General features: G+C 37.0%; 1 protein-coding gene across 2 annotated transcripts; it reads left to right on the top strand.

Moving 5' to 3' along the window:
* Positions 1-180: 180 nt before the first annotated feature.
* GORAB (golgin, RAB6 interacting) lies at positions 181-20,486 on the top strand. 2 transcript variants are annotated; one of them, XM_038542571.1, is made up of 5 exons: positions 181-338; positions 6,134-6,491; positions 8,636-8,737; positions 11,569-11,709; positions 18,711-20,486. In XM_038542571.1, the coding sequence occupies exons 1-5, from the start codon at positions 203-205 to the stop codon at positions 19,165-19,167; spliced, it is 1,194 nt and encodes a 397-aa protein (XP_038398499.1). In that variant the 5' UTR covers positions 181-202; the 3' UTR covers positions 19,168-20,486. The 2 variants fall into 2 exon arrangements, with proteins under 2 accessions (XP_038398499.1, XP_038398500.1); XM_038542572.1 differs by having other exon boundaries at positions 6,134-6,495.
* The last annotated feature ends 204 nt before the right edge of the window (positions 20,487-20,690 follow it).

The following is a 20,690-nucleotide window of genomic DNA, read 5'->3' as shown; positions in this document are numbered from 1 at the left end:
AAGAACAGGAGCCAGGGAGGTAGATCCGACTCACGTGAGAAGACAAGAATGTGTCTGTGGCCGAGATTAATTCACGCAATTCGTCCGGCACTGCTGGAGACAACCCGAAGGGGGCCGGACCCTGCTTCGAGCGAGAGGGGTCCTTGCAGCCAGAGCTCGACGCGCTGATTGGCTGTTCGGCCGCGGCCGGGGAAGAACCCGGATGTGCCCGGGTAGTCGTGTTGGCAGTCGGGGCTCTGAGGTTTGGGCGCTCTGGGGGTGCTGGCAGCCGAGGCCGATGGCGCGGGGTTGGGCAGGCTTCTCTGAGGAGGAGCTGAGGCGGCTAAGGCAGACTAAAGGTAACGGGACGTGCCGGTGGTGGTTTAATCTTTGGGTCTGTTGAGGGGAAAGGGGCGGGGCTGCAGCTTTTGAGGGGGAAGGGGGCGGGGAGGAGGGTAATGTGTCCGTGTTTGGGGAAGGAGCTGTAATGGGAGGAGGGGATTGAGGGGCTCCGGGGGTAGTTGGATTGGGGAGCCGATGCGGGAGGGGCTGGTCCAGGGGACCGGGGTCGTCTTTTAGACAAGGAAGTTCAGGAATCCGTTCCGGGGATTTGGAGTTAATTTTTTTTTTTTTTTTTTCCTGTGAAAGGAATGGGACTTGGGAGAGGAAGTGAGCCTACGGCCTAGCCGTCGCCAATGGGAAGATTGCTGCATAAATCAGTGGCTGGAGGATTGGGGTCGGGTAAAAGGAGGAGGAGGGGCGTGTGAGAGTTGTGGTGAATTGATAAAAGTTGACAGTGGTCGGGGAGAAGGGAGCACAGGGATCTGAATAAACACGAAAGGATAACAATGCTTTTCCTAATACATCTGGAGCCTTGCATTCACTTCTGGTTGCCAGATGACTTCTGTGATTCTTTCTAACTCTCGAGAGTGAGAAAAACCAAGAGTCTTTGGGAGGGTACGTGCGAAATCATACACGTTGGCTTTGTTGTAAAGCGAAGATGTTGTGCTTCCTTCGCTGGAACTTGTACTGTTTTGTTTTCCTTTTAATGAAGGAGTTAATTTTGCTGCTACTTAGCGAGAAACTCTTGGTGGCATAAACTATGCGTTGCTTGTGCTTGGAACTTTATGAAATTTTCTGTATGGGTGATCCTGGTAGTGCACATTACTTTACATCGCCCTGAGGACCGTAACTTATATATTTTACTTTGGGAGAAAATTAAAATGGGCCCTGGCATGCTTTTGATTAGAGTTTGTGATCAAATTGGGTGTTGCTCAGGTAAGTCTGTAAAAATAAGCACAGGTGTAGAAATATTAGCATTATTATTAGCATAGGTGTAAAAATAATCTAAGGCTGACCAGTGGGAAAGGAGCTAAAGTAGTAACATAGGGCCAGTGTAGATTGGAGTATGGATGGACAAATTTTTGACTGGTCCAGAGGCCTTTAAAAATTGTATCATCAAAGACAATAATAAATTTAAAAGTAATAAATAAATAAATTGCATCGTCAAAGTTATACTAACTACAGCGTATAACTAATTGACTCCATCTAGTTTGATGTTCTCAAATTCTTTTGCTCTTTGTTTTGAACATTCGTTCACATATTCAAATGTACAGAGAACAAATGTTCTTGCTTCTGGTCTGACTCAAAGAAGTATCAGCTTCTGTATTACACACTAAGATGAACAAGGTATTATCCTTGCCTTCAAAGAGCTGATAGTCTGGTGAGGAGATAGACTATAATATAATGGATAATAGATAGTTTATAAGAGCTTGTTATAGAGCTAGCAGGAACCTGACTGTGCTGGGGTTGGGGTGGAGCTTGGGAAGATTTCACAGAGATTGCGTGTTAGCAGACGTGAGTTTGCCAAGAGAAAGAAGGATTAATATAGACTAAATTAAAACTATAGGTTCATTATGTAGAAGTACATTTCTAAATATCTCTGCAATTTGGGACAGAGAGGGCCTGGAAGGATGTTAGCTTCAAGGCCTGTCATTTCATAGTGGGATGTTAGAGCATAGACCCCAACCACTAGTCTGTGACCTCCATACTTAGCATCTTTGTATGCTCATAGCCAAACACAGTGATTGGCATGTAGATTTCCTAGCTCTGCCTCTAAATCTTTTTGCATTGGAATTTCTCATGTATAAAACTAGAAGATCTGGATTTTTAAGTTTTAAGGCTCCTTCCAGCTATTCTCCAACCTAAAAATATAATTAAGTAATCCATGAAGATGGAGTTGGTTGCCAGCAAAAATAAGCATGACAGTACTCTAGAGAAACCCATATGCACATTAAGAAAGAGTGTTCTTAGCATTCGTATTTTAATATTAAAGAGCTGAGAACAAACCAAATGTTCATTAAAAAAAAAAAGATAAATATGGGGCACCTGGGTGGCTCAGTGGTTGAGCATCTGCCTTTGGCTCAGGTTATGATCCTGGGGTCCTGGGATCAAGTCCCACATCAGGCTCTCCACAGGGAGCCTGCTTCTCCCTCCACCTATGTCTCTGACCTTCTCTCTGTGTCTCTCATAAATAATAAAATCTTTTAAAAAAAAAGTAGATTAATAAATTGTGATATAATCATCCAGTGGGCTGCTCTACAGCTATGGGAATATATGAAATATACCCAAATGTATTAACGTGTAAATTTCATAAATATGATGCATGAAAAGAGCAATTGAGAAAAATATATACAACTTGATACCTAATTTGTAGAAGATCAAAATCATGCAAAGCAGGTATGTTCTTTTGGGAATATAGGACATCAAAGGATATAGGACATGCAGGATACTAGAGAGGCAAGGGAATATTATCAGGAAGGGGCAAATACATAGGGAATTTCAAAAGTATTGGTAATGATGAAGTCAAGTTAAGACAAGTTACACAATAGTAACAAACAGCTGTAATATATCGACTTTTTAAAATAATAAAGATATATTTTTCTTTTTAGCTTCATGTCTAACATAGAATGACAGGTCATTCTTTTCCACATAATTACTTTACACTGTTTTGGTGCTATCATTTAGGAGGAGTTCACCATGGCAGGAGGAGAAAAAGGTTGAGAATTGAGTATTGGCAATTAAATGGGAGTAATATGATTTGGAGAGCAATAAATACAATTATCTTGTGTGTTCCAAAAGAGAGGATAACATGTCTATCGTTAAATAGCAATTATGTCTATTGTAGTGATGTTTTACATGTTAAAATGTTACTATTTTTAAATTATCCGTACAGGTTAGATTTGTGTCATAACATATATGTCTATTTGATGTATGACTTATTTCTTAATTAAAAATTAGAAATAGGGACGCCTGGGTGGCTCAGCGGTTGAGCATCTGCCTTGGGCCCAGGGCGTGTGATCCTGGAGTCCTGGGATCGGGTCCCACATCAGCTCCCTGCATGGAGCCTGCTTCTCCCTCTCTGCCTATGTCTCTGCCTCCTCTCTCTCTATGTCTCTCATGAATAAATAAATAGAATCTTTAAAAAATAAAAATAAAATAGAAAATTTAAAAAAAAGTAGAAATAAAAAAAAAAACAGTGCTGCTACAATGCCACCAATGTCTAAAGAAAAAAATTTGTGAATTCTTTATTCTTGATCCTAGTTCTTTGCTGGATATGTTACAAATATCTTCTCCTCTGAATATCTTCTCCCAGCTTGTACCTTGTCTTATAACTTTTATCTTAAATAACAAAGTAGTTAATTTTAATATGATCAAATTCATCAACATTTCTGTGTCTTAAGAATTTAGTACCCTACCATAAGATATTAATCCTCATATTCAATTAAGAGTTTTTAACAGTCATTTTTATTATAAGCTACAGCAGATTCAAAACATTGCATAAAGAAATGTGTTTCTAATAAGAATTTTTTAAAGTGTTGATTTGACATTGAGTCCATAATCCATTTAGAGAATGTTTTGTTTTTATATGGTGTGAGTTATGTATCTGATTTTATCTTTTCTACATAGCCAGTCCATTTACTGAATGATTCCACCTTTTGCTGTGATAAGCTCATGCTATCTCAGTCATATACCAGTGCTGCGTACATGAATGAACCCTGTTTCTGGGTTCTTTGTTCTATTTCATTGGTCATTTTGTATATTCCTGTGTTCTCTGTTCTGTTCCATTGGTCTGTTTGTCTATTCTTTCACTAATACCCACTGTCTTGATTATTGTAGCTTTATAATGAATCTTGAAGTCGAGTAATGCCAGTCCTCCAGTTTTGTTCTTTAATATTATGTTAGCTGTTCTGAGGCTTGCCTTTCCATATAAACTTGAGAATCATTGTGTCGGTATGCAAAAAATATCTTGGCTGGGCTTTTGATTGGGATTGCAGTGAATCCATAGATCAAGTTGGGACGAATTGACATCTTGACAGTATTGAATCTTCTATTCATGAACATTGAATATCTCTCTATTTATTTAGTTATTTGGTTTCACTATCAGAGTTTGTAGTTTTCTTCATAGATCTTGTACTTTCTTTCTTAGATTTATTCCTAAATACATTTTTTTTTAGTGCTAATGCAAAAGGTTAATTTCAGACTCTGCTTCTTCATTGTTGAGACATAGGAAAATAGTTGACTTTTATATATTAATCTTGTATTCTGCAGCCTCACTCTAATGGCTTATAGTTCTAGGAGTTTTTATATCATATGTTCTATTTTTAATTGGCCTGATTTGTTTATTGTTTGGTTTATTATTTTTTACTTTATTGTAGCATTTTAAATTTCATATGCAGGTTCTGTGAAAATGCAAAATAGAATGGAAGCTGCAGTACTGGATTTCATAGGGACTATTAATTCAGCTGATTGAGTGTAACTGGAAAGTAAAACAGGCTCAATGGTATTTTCTCATGGTGTGGATAAAGATCAGAAGGCAAGAATGAGTTCCTATCCTAAGATAAAGGGGGCTACTTTGTGTTTCTGACAAAAGTCAACAATAATATTTTACTTTTAGAGGGGGCTACTTTGTGTTTCTGACAAAAGTCAACAATAATAACATTTTACTTTCAGAGGTACATTTATCTTTTAAAAACATTTTCTTTACCTATCTCATTTAATCCTTGCACCAACTCCATGAGTTAAATAGAGTAGGTAAAATGTTCAGCCAGTTTGACAGATGAAGAAACTGAGATATGGAATAATTAATTGACTTGCCTACGGTTACTGAGCTGGACAAAAGCAATACCAGAACTATGACTCCAGAGCTTTTAATTCTCATTCTGGAGAAATAGATACTAGGCTTGTGTTGCTTCAGAAGTCAACGTGCAGAATTTTAAAAGTCCTTTTTGAATTTGTTTACAAGGACTTACCACAATTTCATTTCCCAGGCATTTTATAAACAATACCATTTACAGATCTTATTAAACATAGTGTAAATGTGAGTCAAATTCTCCAGTACTCTGCCTTACAAAGTTAACACTGGCATGGATAACCCAAAAAGTATAATGGGGGTAATATTTATTTAGTAGTGCTTTTTAAAAAAATTCTCCCAGTTGTTTTACCTCCCTCTATGGTTTGCTCAGGCTGCTATTAAAATTAGCTTGCATATATTGATTAATGGCTAATTGACTTTGGGGAACACAACCTTGCACAGCTCTGGAAGATGAAAGCTAGCAATTGAGGGTTAACTAGCATTCTTAGAAACAAGAGACTTTATTCAATTATACTTTATGTATAACATCTATCTATGTATCAAATTAGCGTAAGATCTGCTATTATTTAAGAAACAAAGTGCAGCCCATTTGTAAATGTAACCACCATTTTATTTCAGGAGAGCAGATAGAATCATAAATCAAATTTAAGACCTATCAAGAATTCACTTGTGTACCTTGTTTGGTCAAATTAGTTGATTCTTTAGGCAATTCTCAATTCAAGTTGAAAAGGAAACCTTTTTATTCTGAGGCCTAACTCAACAGACAAATGGACTTCTTTTAAGGTAAATTTGAGTTGGGACAGTTTTTGTTAAATATTAACAGTATGATTGGAGAACTGTCAAAATGCTACAAGAAGATGGCTATTTTTCCCTGGGCTTTTTTGGATAGAAAATGGGGAGAAACCCTGTAGAATTACTGTCAAAGTTTTAATAATGTTAATACTTTATTTTCTTAGAGAAATCCTAATTATTTGCTGCTCCATTCTCTTTTTCACATAGACCCATTTGAACCACAGCGACGTCTTCCTGTGAAGAAAAGTCGACAACAACTTCAGCGAGAAAAAGCCCTTCAAGAGCAGAGCCAAAAACTTGGACTTCAAGAGGGATCAACCTCAGTACCTCCAGAGCAGTTGCTTTCCACACCAAAACCAAGTTTTAATAGTCCAAAACCACATTCTTCTCCCCCTGTTCCTCCTAGTCCTCTGACACTCACCTCTCCTGTTGGTAATGGAAAACCACAGGGTATTGAAAGTCAACCAAGGGAACTAGGATTCGAGAATTCCCATGATAGTCACAAAAACACCGAGGTTCTACCCCCAGAGCCAGATTGCAAAATGGAAAAAAAGAAAGTGGAATTGTTAGTAAGTCTATATCAATGAGATTTTTTTCCATTTTACTTTTTTTTTTCCTTCACTACGTTTTGAAGAAATAGAGTTTTAACCTTTTCTCTTTTAAATTCTAACCTAGAAGTGTAGTGAATAGTCTTTGAAAGAATAGCTACCCCATAAATGTATGGTAAGCCAGTTGGTGTTGGCATGTTATACGGGTTATGTCACTTAGTTTTCACAGCAGTTTCCAGTACCTGTTCATGATTTTCACTTTATAGATGAAATCTTGGACTCAGAAAAGATACTTTATTCCCAAATCAAATACATAGCCAATAAGTAGAAGAGTTGGGGTTCACTTACAAGTCTTTCCGGATCCAAAGTCTCTGCCCTTTACCCTCACTAGAAACAGTTCTTATGCACAGTCCTCACCTCATCCCCAAATCAAACCAGTCTTCACTTTTCAGACTCCATATACATTGGCCCAGAAAAAAGTACTTGTGAAGAGATACAATATGAAGGGATGCTCAAAGGAAAGTTGAAATTGAGAGGAGTAATAAAACAATTCACCTGCATCATTAGATTTCTTTTTATTCTTTATTTAATGTGCTTATGTCAGAAACTACCTCCAGAATTTAGTTTAGAAACATTCTTTTGGAAATTGCCATTCTATCACTTGTGAATTCTATAGCTTGGTTTTAATATCCATTCTTATTTGTTTCCTCCTGATTGATCAGGATGCCATTTGTTTCTGTTTTCCATTTTCTGAGTCTTTCGAAGTATCGTATGATTTCTCTGATCCAGATTCTGTGCTCTGAGTTCACAACCAAGAAATCATTTTTACAAGAGAAATAAAGCCATATGAATTATGAGATCAGCATTGAATGAGTGCATATACTTAAATGTTTTTAAGTGTAGTTTGCCAGCACCAGCCTGACACAAGTTGGGGAGGGTGGATTTAAATTAAGCTGGACAATTTAGATTGAATGTTGTTAGGAAAATAAATTTTTTTAGGTACTCGGGAGAATTTTCATAGAAGACATGCAATCTCAGGAACTATTGTTGACAAAGAGGAATTCTGAGTCTATAAGAAAGGGAAAGGGAAAGCTCTATCCTGAAGAGTGCTCAGAGATGGCATCTCACTTCTCTGGAAGATCCAAAAGCGAGGCCAGAGAATAGTGGAGAATGAGGGAAGCGAAGAAGGATATGGAAGTTGAGGGTTCCTATCTATTGAGTTCAGTGTAGTTGGTTATCACCAAGGCCTCTGAGGGAGAGATGCCCTGATCAAAACAACATTTAGAGAAAATGCAGGTGTCAGTGTTGTGGCGCATTTGGAAGAGGGTGCTCACTGAGCTGGAACTCTGGCATCTGGTGAGAAGATGCCTGCAATAGTTAAAATGAAAGTGAACCAGTGCTAGCACCAGAGTGGAGGCTGTAGGAATGAAAAGAAAACGATAAATTTAGAAGTGGTTACTGAGTCTGGGACTAGAGGATTTTGAGACAATGGCCATAAGAATTGACAATAATAGGAATAAATAGCTTTGTCATTATGTTGAGTTGACATCAAGTTGTTGATTTTATGGAAAATTTTCAATATACCTCTTCCAGAATTGGACAGACGGAAGACTGTTTTCAGATCTTTGAAGTTTCTCAGTAGCCCAGCATTCAAATCTTAGTTCATAGTGTTCCACTCTGTTTCATAATGTTTGAGAACTGAGAGAATTGAAAAAATAAAATAAGCATTGTTTGTTGTCCTAAGGGTGTAAGGTGATAGAGACTTTCATTATAGAAAACTCTAAAAGATAGAATGTGACATTAGCTACATACCAATTTATTTTGATCTCCATTTTGCATATAATACATAATTAACTTATACAACTTTCTTTGTACTCCTAAGAAATGCCATAGTACTCTGGCTTCCAGTTTGTGGCTTCCTAGATTATACACATATAATGGATTTCAAAGGGCCAGTTTATGTAAGCCTTCTTTATTTTAAATCATAATCTTTGTTCCTATTAGAACAAAATAATGAGCTGCAGATGGGTTCCTTTTAAGAGGGTTTTTGAAGGAAAATATACATAATCTGGTTGATTACATTTTATACATAGGGAACTGAGACTGGTAAGGTGTAGGATAGGGCTTCAGAAACTCATTTTTCCTTTTTTTTTTGCCCTAGGCAAGAAAAATCTCGTTGGGAAGTCCTCCAACAAGAGCAACGGCTAATGGAAGAGAAAAATAAACGTAAGAAAGCTCTTTTGGCTAAAGCTATTGCAGAAAGGTGAGGCACCCGAATTAAGAGTGGTTGTTTGTAACCTGCAATCAGTTCTGTCATGTTTTATATGTGTTTGCCCTTGTTTTTTGATAAATTGACATTTTCTCTACAACATTCCTTTTTAAAATTTTTTTTGTAAAGTAGGTTCCATGCCCAGTGTAGGGCTTGAACTCAACCCTAAGATCAAGAGTCACCTACTCTACTGACTCAGCCAGCCAGGCACCCCTCTACGGCATTATTTCTAAGGCTAACTAAACAAATTATGTTTTACAAATGATACTAAAATTCCAGTGTTGATTTATTAAGGAGGACTTTGTAAGCATAGATTGTACCGAATTTGTGAATACAGGTGCAATTAAAACTTCAGAATCAGCATCAGTGTTTTCAGTTTTAATCATCTACACATTCTATTTTTTTTTTTAAGATTTTATTTATTTATTCATGAGAGACACAGAATGAGAGAGAGGCAGAGACTCAGGCAGAGGGAGAAGCAGGCTCCACGCAGGGGGCCCGATGTGGGACTGGATCCTGGGACTCCAGGATCATGCCCTGGGCCGAAAGCAGGCACTAAATTGCTGAGCCACCCAGGGATCCCCTCATCTACACATTCTAATAAGGAAGCAATGACCAGTATAAGGGCACTAGCAACAAACACAGGTTTTAATTTTGACAAGGGAGGGCTTGACTGTGTGACAGGTTAGAAGAGTAAGATTGTTTATTCTACATAAGTGACTTCCACTCCCAGAAATCTTTTTTTTTTTTTTTTAATTTTTATTTATTTATGATAGTCATACAGAGAGAGAGAGAGAGAGAGGCAGAGACATAGGCAGAGGGAGAAGCAGGCTCCATGCACTGGGAGCCCGACGTGGGATTTGATCCCGGGTCTCCAGGATCGTGCCCTGGGCCAAAGGCAGGCGCCAAACCGCTGCGCCACCCAGGGATCCCTCACTCCCAGAAATCTTGATTGTATTTTCTGTGGACATTTTTCCTGAATGATTTACCTGCCCCCGCTGATACATGATGTAACCTTTTATCAGTGACTCAAGGTCACCATCATGAGCACTCTGCCATACTATGTGCGCTTCAATTTTTCTGTCACCTTCCAATGTCAGTTTGTTAGCAGTTGCTTTTCCTTTACTACATTGTGCTGGCTTCCAACAGTAGCATTGATATTTGAGCCACTTGCCAACCCTCACCCACTCTTTCTGCCTCTTTAGTTTGTAGTTTACCATGTGCTATGGCCTTAGGAAACCAAGCTCAGTCGCTGAAGCACTGATTGAGAATAAGGAGAATGAAATGCAAGCAAGCATTCTTGGCATTTTCTTTTCAGATCTCCAGAAAAGCCTGGAAAAACTATTGGTTATTGAAGCTTGTGTATGTGTCAGGGGAGGGCAAGGGACAGGGCTAGAGAGACAGACAGGTAGGTATGAGTAATTCAGAATTTCATCTGTCAAGGATATACGTATTCACAAATGGCAATTTTTTTTTTCTCCAGCTGCTCCCCTTTGATGTTTTATGAAACATAGGAAATATGCAACTTACTGAACTTAATGTTTCAAGAAAAAAAAAACCATGATTATTGAAAGTGAAATATAATTTTGGAAATCACTTCAGTAGTCTTCAATTTGGGAGTGTTTGGGGAGGCTGTTCGTAGGGGATTTTACAAAAAGATTATAGGATCAGCACTTTTTTTTTTTTTTAAGATTTTATTTATTTATTCATGAAAGACAGAGAGACAGAGACAGAAGCAGGCTCAATGCAGGGAGCCCAATGTGGGACTCGATCCTGGGACTCCGGGATCACGCCCTGAGCCAAAGGCAGGCACTCAACCGCTGAGCCACCCAGGCATCCCTCAGCACTTGTTCTTTATGTGTTTTTTATTGAAGACAGAAAGTATTGATACAGGCAGAAATGTAAGGAAATAAACCTGATTAGATTATTAATAAATGTGCCAGTGAAGTACTTGAAGTAAAGGAATCATACTGTTATCTTTAGGCAGAAAACAAGGGAAAATGCATAATAGAGTAGAAATCAGGAGGATGTAAGTTGCAATATAATGATTTTCTGGGGGAGTTTTAGTCTCCTGTGAGAATGGGTATGAAATTTTGAAATAAGTAAAATCAGATTAAAGGTTGGCTTTTGAATTTGTTTATTCTGTTTCTTCAGTGTGTCATGTATTTGGAGATACATGTGCCGACTGAGGTTGGATGTGCTTTAAGCACAGGAAAAAGTAAACAGTATTCTGGGGTTTTGAGCCTCAGAAAGAATTTTGAGGACCTGTAGTACTGCCTAAAAACAAGAACCAAAATAGTAAAAGTTTGGGGAAATGAGTCCTAAGAAGGTTAAAACCAAATAGACATATAAAAAAAATGGTGTTTTAAGGACAAACAAACAGAAAGAAATGGTAATTAATGTAGGCATCAGTTCTTTTGTCTACTAAGTATTAGACAAATGAAAATGGGCTTAGCAAGAATTTAAAGCTAGAAATTTGGAAAGGTTTGTTGGATATTCCATGTAAAGAGAATAAAGATCTGTTGTTTCAGTGCTTATTCTCATCCTCATGAAATGAATATAGACCTATAAGTGAACTATTAGTTGTTTTTTTTTATCTTTTTCTTTTGTGTATTGGAATAGTAAGGGACAATAGCACAAATGCAATTTTAGAGATATACGAAATATTACCAGCATTGGTTTTATTTCAATTTGTGCTGTTTTTTTTCTAATTTCTAAAAATTATACATTAAAATCATATTACATATATATAGTAGGTTGCTTTTTTTACTTGTGTACAGATAAGTGATTTTAAAATGTTTTTATTATTATACTCATTTTTCTAGATCTAAAAGAACTCAAGCAGAGGCCTTGAAACTAAAGCGGATTCAAAAAGAGTTACAGGCTCTAGATGACATGGTGTCAGCTGACATTGGAATCCTTAGAAACCGGATTGATCAGGCCAGCCTCGAGTATTCATATGCTCGGTGAGTTGAGAGAACTCTGAACCAGGAATCAAAATTAACTAATATTTAATGCTAGCTGGGCCAGAAGCTTTCGGGTATACCATCATTGAAGCCTCATAACAATATCATTAAATCCTGTTTTGTACTCAATCAGGTGTCTCCTCTTCTTAAAGTCTTCCTTAACTTTCCCCACCCTTGTTCATATTCCTTTTAGAGTGTTTCTTGCATTATTTATTTATATTTTAGCCTGCCTTCTTGCTAAACTATCAGCTATGTAATGTTTGGGACTGTAAGTGTCTAAATGACTTGTCCCCAAATTCTGTTATTCTAACACCATGTCTATTCTCTATTAAATTTTGATTATCTAAGATGGTCCTTAGAGATTAGCCTAGTTCTCATTTCATTTTTCATCAAAGAAAGAATATCTGGTTTATTTTTTTAAAAAGCCTGTATTTTGAAGAAAATACCACTCTGTCCTGAAAGCTTGAAGTTTTTCCTCTTTTTTTTTTTTTTTTTTCTTTTTGATTGTGTTCTGTATATAATAGTTTGCTATCATGTGTTTCCTTGGTTTCGACCATTGGCATTTTTTTAGTAAAAAACCATCATGGAGTATTTCTAACATGAACTAACACATGTAAAGAATTACATGAACTTTGCAAGCAGATAAAAGGGCAAAAAATTAGGTCCAATTTCAGGGTTTTCAGTCCTTTCAGCGTTGCTTTAATCATCCTGGTTTGTCTTTTTTCACAAGGGAATGCCGTGTTAATGACAGTTTTGCATCTCTGTAACATTAGAAATCAATCAGAATGCCTCATTAGTCCAGGGTAAACCACAGCATCAGAATGTTTATATAACAATTTAATAAAGCGGAAATACTTGATTGTGGTTTTTAATTCATTGTTTATTAAGAAAGAGGTTTGTGGTGCCCTTGTGATTTTTTTTAATTGTTTGACCATATGCTGTTAGACTTAATGGGTTGCCTTTATTAATTAACCGCTTAAGTTAATGCCATCAGTAGCTGATAACTGGAGGTTCCAGATTTCTATTAAGATCATTACGGAGGTAACCAAGATTTCATTAAGATTAAATTAATCCTAGATTTTTAGCATATTTTATCTCTGTAGCCTAAGTTTACTAGAGGAACATTCTTATGCCTTTGTAGCCCTTTATATGAATAATTCAGATAATTATGGATACATCAACAGAAAAATCATCTCATGTTTTAATTCTGTCCTAAAGGAGGCTGGAGAAGGATGCATTTGTATGTCAAACATTATATAAGAAATGTCATGGTTTTAGGCTTTAGGTGGGATTACTGGTTAAAGAAGAAAACATCCCATAATATATAAATGTGTTTAATGAAATTTTAGTAATATTTACATAGTAAAAAAATTTTACATAAAATTTTATGTCTCTTAACAAACTAAAGATAGCAATTTCTCATGGTACTGATATTGACATAGTTGTATGTGAATATCCTTTTGTATGTGTGAGGCTATTTTTAAAAATCTAAGCTCTTGAGGAAGTTAGGGAAAAGCTGTAGGCAATTGTGACTAGGACCAGCATTGTATCTTGTTCATGCATTTTAAGACATCATTTTCTAAATTTACATCTGTGGCTATTGAGAAATTAGAGATTGATGATACAATATTGTGGTTTAGATTTCTACTAGTAAGCTAATCTCCAGGGCAGCCAGTTTCTTTGGGAGATTTCCTTGATTTTTTTTTTTTTTTTTTAATGAAAATAATATTGTGGTTTTTTAGTACCTGGTACAGTACTCTCTGCACAAAAAGTTCTTGGATAATGAATAGGCCAGAATTTGCTTTAAAATTGGTTTCTGTAGAGCACTGCTAGGGTAGACCCCACTAAGAAGATCAGCACTTTGGGATCCCTGGGTGGCGCAGCAGTTTGGCGCCTGCCTTTGGCCCAGGGCGTGATCCTGGAGACCCGGGATCGAATCCCACGTCGGGCTCCCGGTGCATGGAGCCTGCTTCTCCCTCTGCCTGTGTCTCTGCCTCTCTCTCTCTCTCTCTCTCTCTCTCTCTCTCTGTGTGTGTGTGTGACTATCATGAAGGAAGGGAGGGAGGGAGGGAGGGAGGGAGGGAGGGAGGGAGGGAGGGAGGAAGGAAGGAAGGAAGGAAGGAAGGAAGGAAGGAAGGAAGGAAGGAAGGAAGGAAGGAAGGAAGGAAGGAGACCAGCACTTTGAGTGAACCAAAAACAGAGTTACTGCTGCCGTTCACATCTGTGACTACCAGGCTGCAGTGTGCTGCATAGATCAGCTTGTGAAGCAGAGTTGCCATTTGTAGAACTTTTCTTTGACCATTTGTGTACCAGGAAAAACTATAATTGTTGTTTGTCATCTATGTTTAATAGACACTCTTATTAACATTTATGCATACATGTGCACACAAACACACATAAATGTCTTATGTATAATTTACAGAAGTAAAAATAATAGGGATTGTGGGAAACAACTTTATTAAAAATTTTAATAAGAATGTAAGCATAGCAGACCTCCTTGTGTCAAGTAATGTTAGACTCCCAACATAAAAAAAGCTGAAAGAATGCAGTTACCTCCTTTCACAACACAAGACGGTCCAAATACTTGTAAAATACTCTGTGATCAAGTTCTTCCTGTTGGAATTATTAACTCTATGAGAATAACATATCCTTTTTATCCTCAAAAATATGTTTTTCATTCATTGACTCTGAATTTGAGAAAATTCATCTAGGATGTGTTTTCCAAAGTCTCCTGCTCTTGAGATTCACACATGTGATCAGTTTCACCATTGAGACCCTAGGCTGTCTGTTTCTGCCTTTGTAATAGGTTCCTAGGGCTGCCATTACAAACTGAGTGATTTAAAACAACAGAAATGTGTTCTCTACATTTCTGGAAGCCAGAGTTTGAAATCAAGGTGCTGGCGTGATCAGTCTTCCTTCAAAGACTCTAGAAAAGAGTCCATTCCTTGCCTCCTCCAGTTTATGGCTGTAGGCACTCCTTGGCTTGTGGCTGCACCAAGTTGTGTGCCTCTGTAGTCACATTGCCTCCTCTTCTTCTCTCTCAAAACTTCCTCTCCCTCTTTCTTAAAAGGATACATGTGACTGTATTTAGGGTCCAACTCAATAATTCAGAATAAACTCCTTTCAAAATCTTTAACTTAGGGACACCTGGGTGGCTCAGCGGTTGAGCGTCTGCCTTTGGCTCAGGGTGTGATCCCAGAGTCCTGGGATTGAGTCCCACATCCAGCTTCCTGCATGGAGCCTGCTTCTCCCTCTGCCTATGTCTCTGCCTCTCTCTCTCTGTGTCTCTCATAAATAAATAAATAAATTAATTAATTAATTAATTAATTAATTATTTTAAAAATCTTTAACTTAATATCTTTTGCCACATAAGATAATATTTACAGATTCTGGGGACTAGGAAGTAAATATCTATGGATGGTCATGTTTTTAGCATACCACAACAATCATCTTTTGATTTGCCTGATAGCTGCAAAATACCTTCATCTGTCAGCTCTCTCTACTTTGCCACTGTGGGGAGGAAATGAAAAATATTAATTCTGAACTGTGTTCAATGAAAGCTGAGAACAAATTACAGAAATGATGTTTCTAGTCTTTTTTTTATATCTTTTTGAAAGATGAGGTAATACTTTGGACACCACAGTAAGGAAACTAAACAGTGATGGATTTACTTCACCGTGGCATCATCCACTTCACCATGGCATCATCCTTTAGATCATTCCATCATTCTTTGTTTTCTTATTAAATTTTTCCCTGCATAAATGGGAATAATTGATGAGTAATAAAGAAATAATTCCCAGGCAAAATGTTCAAGATATAGGAAAAATATATCCTATCTCAACAATCCTGCAATGTATCTCAGATTTATAAAAGCATCCAATGGACCCATATAGAAATTGCAGAATGTAGTTTTATTCTATCCTTTCTTATGATAAAAACCTTGACATGTTGATCCTTACAAATAGAACTGCTTGGAAAAGGAACTGGAAAACTAAAAGTGGATCAGTGGAACCTACTGACATGCTAAGGGTTAATGATTGAGTTCTCAAATAATTTCAGGATACCAAAACCAAGAGACAGTTTCTAGAATCCTTTAAATAACATTCATTAAATCACTTGATGTCCCTTTAAAATAAAACAATTCAGTGATTATATTTCCAGTTCAATTTATTTTACTGTGCTATATATAATGCTCTTACTATTCTGTTCCAAAATATGTCATCATATTCTGATTTGGTATTATCCACCTGACCCTCCGGCTCATAGTGCAGTTTGTGAAATTAATCAATATTTCAAACATAAATCACTCTGTGCAAAAATATATATGCATATTTCTGGCCAGAAGAACTTTAAATAAATAAACATAATGCAAAATCTGCAGTGATTTATCCAGGGTGAAAGATCAATGGAAACCTAGGGACCTATTTGCAAATTTAATTTCAATTCAGCATTCATGAACACAGTCAGTAAATCTTTACTAACTGACTTTGGCTGGGTTAGGGAGTCCCCAGACCACAGAAAGGAAGCCTGAGTTGGGGGAAGGGGCAAGGTATTCATATACTTGTAGAGAATGTTGCCAGAAATCTTAAGCTTGATGCAAGAATATTCATAAACAGGATATGTTATAGAGTATGGAAATAAGGGATTCACATGTCCACCAAAGCTCCTTCTGAACAATTCTTTTTTTTTTTTTTTTTTTGAACAATTCTTTTAACACAGAGGGTAATTGAAAAACCATTAGTTTTCTCATTCTTATAGTTACTAGATGACAATTTAAAAAATGAAATGCAGTAAATGAACATTATATAAATATGAGTTTTCAAATATTAAAACCAGGTCCTTAAACTTTGCATAATTTCAGTGTTAGATACAGTACATGTTTAATGATACACTAACAATGTTTTTTGATTCTGGTGCTCTGAAGGAGGAGTTCTGTTTCTTAAGTGCCTACCAGCCACTGGGCAAGACACTTGTCCTGCTTAATCTTTAACACTCCTGTGAAGTAATAGTAATTATTGCCATTTTCCAAATAAACCAAAACTTAGATGAAGATACTACCAAGGGTCACTATATATATACTGGAATTTTCGGACATTGCATGCATGTTGTCCACTTTCCTCCTTAAGAACCTAGCTGTGTTTTGTATGTACAATGCTGACCTTGGGGTACGCCTCATGAGAACAAAGATAGGCTACCAATTGCAGAACATTTAATCCATTGACTAAATAGTGGTTCGTGACATGGCTGCACTCTAAGAGCTCTGTCTAAATTGATATGAGCCAGCTAACCTGAGACCTCCCCCTAGAATTGGAACACTTAGAAATTGAAAGGAGTGAATTTGATGTAGAGCCACAGCTGGTGGCCATATTGGGCTGTATGATTGGAAAGCCAAAATGAGAGAAACTGTGGTTTCTAAGCATTAAAGAGAATAGCTTTTGATTCTGATGACCTGCCTGTGAGATTGCCTCTTGTATCCTACAATAAAACCCACTTTTCACCTGAGCTAGTTTGACTGGGTATCTGTTCTTTACATCCAAAAAAGGTCTTGACCAGAACAGGTACATACACAGTAAATGGGAAAGGCAGGTTTTGAACCATAGGTTTTCTAAAATCAGAGCCTTTCATTTTTTCAACTATATTTCTTTTCAAGACAGAGAATCTTGCATTGGGAGATATGTTTTGCTGTAACTGTAGTACGAGAAATTACTTACTATGTTGAGTTGATGTAGCCAATCGTAACAGGTAAGGCAGCATGGCTTTCACAACCGTTAGTGGTTATTAAAGTGAATAATCAGTTGATTAAATTTGGGCCAGTCTCTTTTCCTGGCCAAAAAACAAAGCAAGTAAACAAAAAAACAACAAATTCCATGGAAAAGGCAAAAGACAGTGAACCAGCATATGATAATTTTTCTTTCTGCGTCAACCTAATATAAAAGGAAAAAAAGACATCACAGGGTGACTTCCCCAGTAGAATTACCTTACTTCTAAGATTGGCATTGTCTGTCTTTGAGATTTATATATATGTTAGAAGATAAAATGCCCTAACCAAAGTCACAGTAATCTGTTGTTGCAGAATGGAGAGAGAACTACTTAACCCAGAGATTCTCAACTGGGGGCATTTTACCCCTAAGGAGACTTTTGGTAATATCTGGAAGCCTTTTTGGTTATTGACAAAGTATTGGATACTACCAGAGGGAGTGGGAGAAAGCCAGTGTGATGCTGCTGCGCATCCTACAATGTACAGGATGGCTCCCAACAACAGAGAAGGATATGGTCCAAGTTGTCAATAGTGCCAGGATTCAGAAACCCTTCCTAAACCTATCCTGAAGTGTTTCTGTTCTACTTGCTGCTTGCTTCTTGCCTCACCTAGCATCATTTATATTTACCTTGCAGCTGCCATCCATAAGGATAAGGAAAAGGATCTTCACCAAAATTCTTCCTTTTCTAATCTGTTAATCAAAAGATGCAGATTTTCTTTTTTTTTCCTTCTCCTATTGTTGTACTCCTACATCTTGACCAGTTGTCTGCTGGAGCTAGGTTGCACTGGTTTATGAGAGCAGAGTTTGTATATCTCTTCCCAGTTGTGCATTCAGTGATGTCACATTGACAGCCTGAAATTAACTTGGTGGTGGTAATATTTATACTACAGAAATTGACAAACACTGCAAATTAGAGCTCTCCCTAACCAGAGCTAGCTCATGAACACTGAATTAACCTCTCAGCCTGCTTTCATTCAAGCACAGCTTCGGAAAGAGGAAATCAGTGCAGAAGAATGTTGTTGACATTAGGAAGGTCTAAACGTGGATGTTGTGAAAGTTTCAGTATCAACAGCCTTGTTTGTTTGATATGCAGGACAGGTGTGCATAAAATATCACCATCCATATCTTCATTGTACTTTTTTTTTCTCCAATTCTGGAGTTTAATTATTGTTTCTAGGCCCTCCTTTAAATATCTTCTTTAGTGGCAAACCAATGGACCCATCTTTGTGCCTGTCTCTACAGGAAGCGCTTTGAGAGGGCCGAAGCAGAGTATGTTACAGCAAAGCTAGATCTGCAGCGCAAGACTGAGATTAAAGAGCAACTCACTGAACACCTCTGTACAATTATACAACAGAATGAACTCCGCAAGGCCAAGAAGTTGGAGGAATTGATGCACCAACTGGATGTACAAGCTGATGAGGAGACTTTGGAGCTTGAGGTGGAAGTGGAGAGATTACTGCATGAACAAGAAGCTGAAGCAGGGAAACAAATTGTTCATTTGGAGAGGCCATTTCAGCCTTCTGCAGAGTGTGTCGCATCAGGATTTGCCAAAGAGAACAAAAATCCTCAAGAACACACCACTTCCCTAAAGGTAGATGAACAGTGTGAAAATCCTAATAGCAATCCCCTTCTAAATCCAGACCAAAGTCAAGAAGTCAAAACTACTGTAAAGGCCATTTCAGCTGCTCTGACCACATGAAGTGTGTGTTTGTTCCTTTCAGCTAGTGTGGTATTCAGCAAACTTCTGTTGTAGATTATGTTGTGAGCTCGGATAAGTGTGTCTTTAAGATGGTGTTCATTTTTGAATCCCTGGTTAGTTTTGATATAACATGTTTGCCATTCTAAACCCTCAAATTATGATAATTTTATATGTAGGCACAGTTCACCTTGATCTAGGGCCATTTTCCTTAGTATACCCTGATTACCAGGTGAAAACAAATGACCTAAAAAGATGGAAGAAAAACTACATGGCTAAGAGTGTTAGACCAGGTAAATATAGAAAAGTAACATGGAAAATAATACTCAACACCTCGTCAAACTTACGTGATTTCTCCTAGGAGAGCTGTTGATGATGAGAATCCTATTTTATGTAGTTAGCGAAGAAACACAAAAATTAAATGTGAAAAAGAGAAGGAAAAAAATAACAAAAACAGCATGTTGAATTCTTTTGGATACTACTAGAGCTGCAAAACACAACTTGGAAGTTGCAGTTTACAAAAGACAGCTTCAGTTACATTTTTGTCTTCAATTTGCCTTTTAAATGGCTTTAATTTACAACCTGAGTTTCGGTTAGTTGATATACACAAATATACCACTAATACATGTAATCTTACTGTTAATATATCATTTTTTTAATCAGCACATTAAATTTAGACAATGAAAACACTTCTACAATGAAGTTGATAATACAGAAAAATCTATCAATACTTTTGATATCAGAAAAAATTGATATGTTTCTTTCTAAAGCTATCTGTAAATATGTGTTGGATATAAATTATCCTGTCATAAAGCATTTAAATTGTTAAACTGGTGATTTTTCTTAGTATTTTAATAGTTTTTAATTATTATTACTAGTACTTGACCACCACATTGTGTTATATGTGAATGTGTAAATAAATACTGTTGATTTGTCACAGCATCTGTGACTTTCACATTAAATTGTGATCGATTTATCAGAAATTCTGAAAAGTACAAATAATACATTTAAGTCTTGAAAAAAGAACCATTATAAATAGAGTAAGGACAAATGTAATATTGTATTTATAATAATGCTGAGAAAGTTGGGGACATCCTATTTTTTAAATGAGCTTGAGGATATTTTAGCAGTGTGGATGAGCTGTGTATTTTTGTATTATGTAATTTGAGTTGAAATTCTAGCTTTCCATTACTGACTTATCTAAACAGGCATTTATATAAATAGTTGTATTTTTATTTATGAATGATATTCATCAAAACTGAAAGCATCATTGTCCAATACACTCTTATTTTTCTAAGGAATAAACGAGTCTGATACATCTAGGATGTGGTTGTTTGTTGACTCTTAAAAAAGTCTCAAGCACTTCAGTACGTATTCCTACACGCTACATAGCAGTCATGCATCCCATATCTCCATGTAGTAAATGCAGTCCTCTGCTTTTGTATGAGCCTCTCTTACGGGAGATTCTTCAGTGAATGAGGTTCCCTAAAATTGGCTACATACAAGGAGCTACAATCTCATTCTCG

Source organism: Canis lupus, chromosome 7 (assembly GCF_011100685.1).
Source record: "Canis lupus familiaris isolate Mischka breed German Shepherd chromosome 7, alternate assembly UU_Cfam_GSD_1.0, whole genome shotgun sequence".
NCBI classification, from domain to species: Eukaryota; Metazoa; Chordata; class Mammalia; order Carnivora; family Canidae; genus Canis; species Canis lupus.
This window is presented reverse-complemented; position numbering and strand designations above follow the sequence as displayed.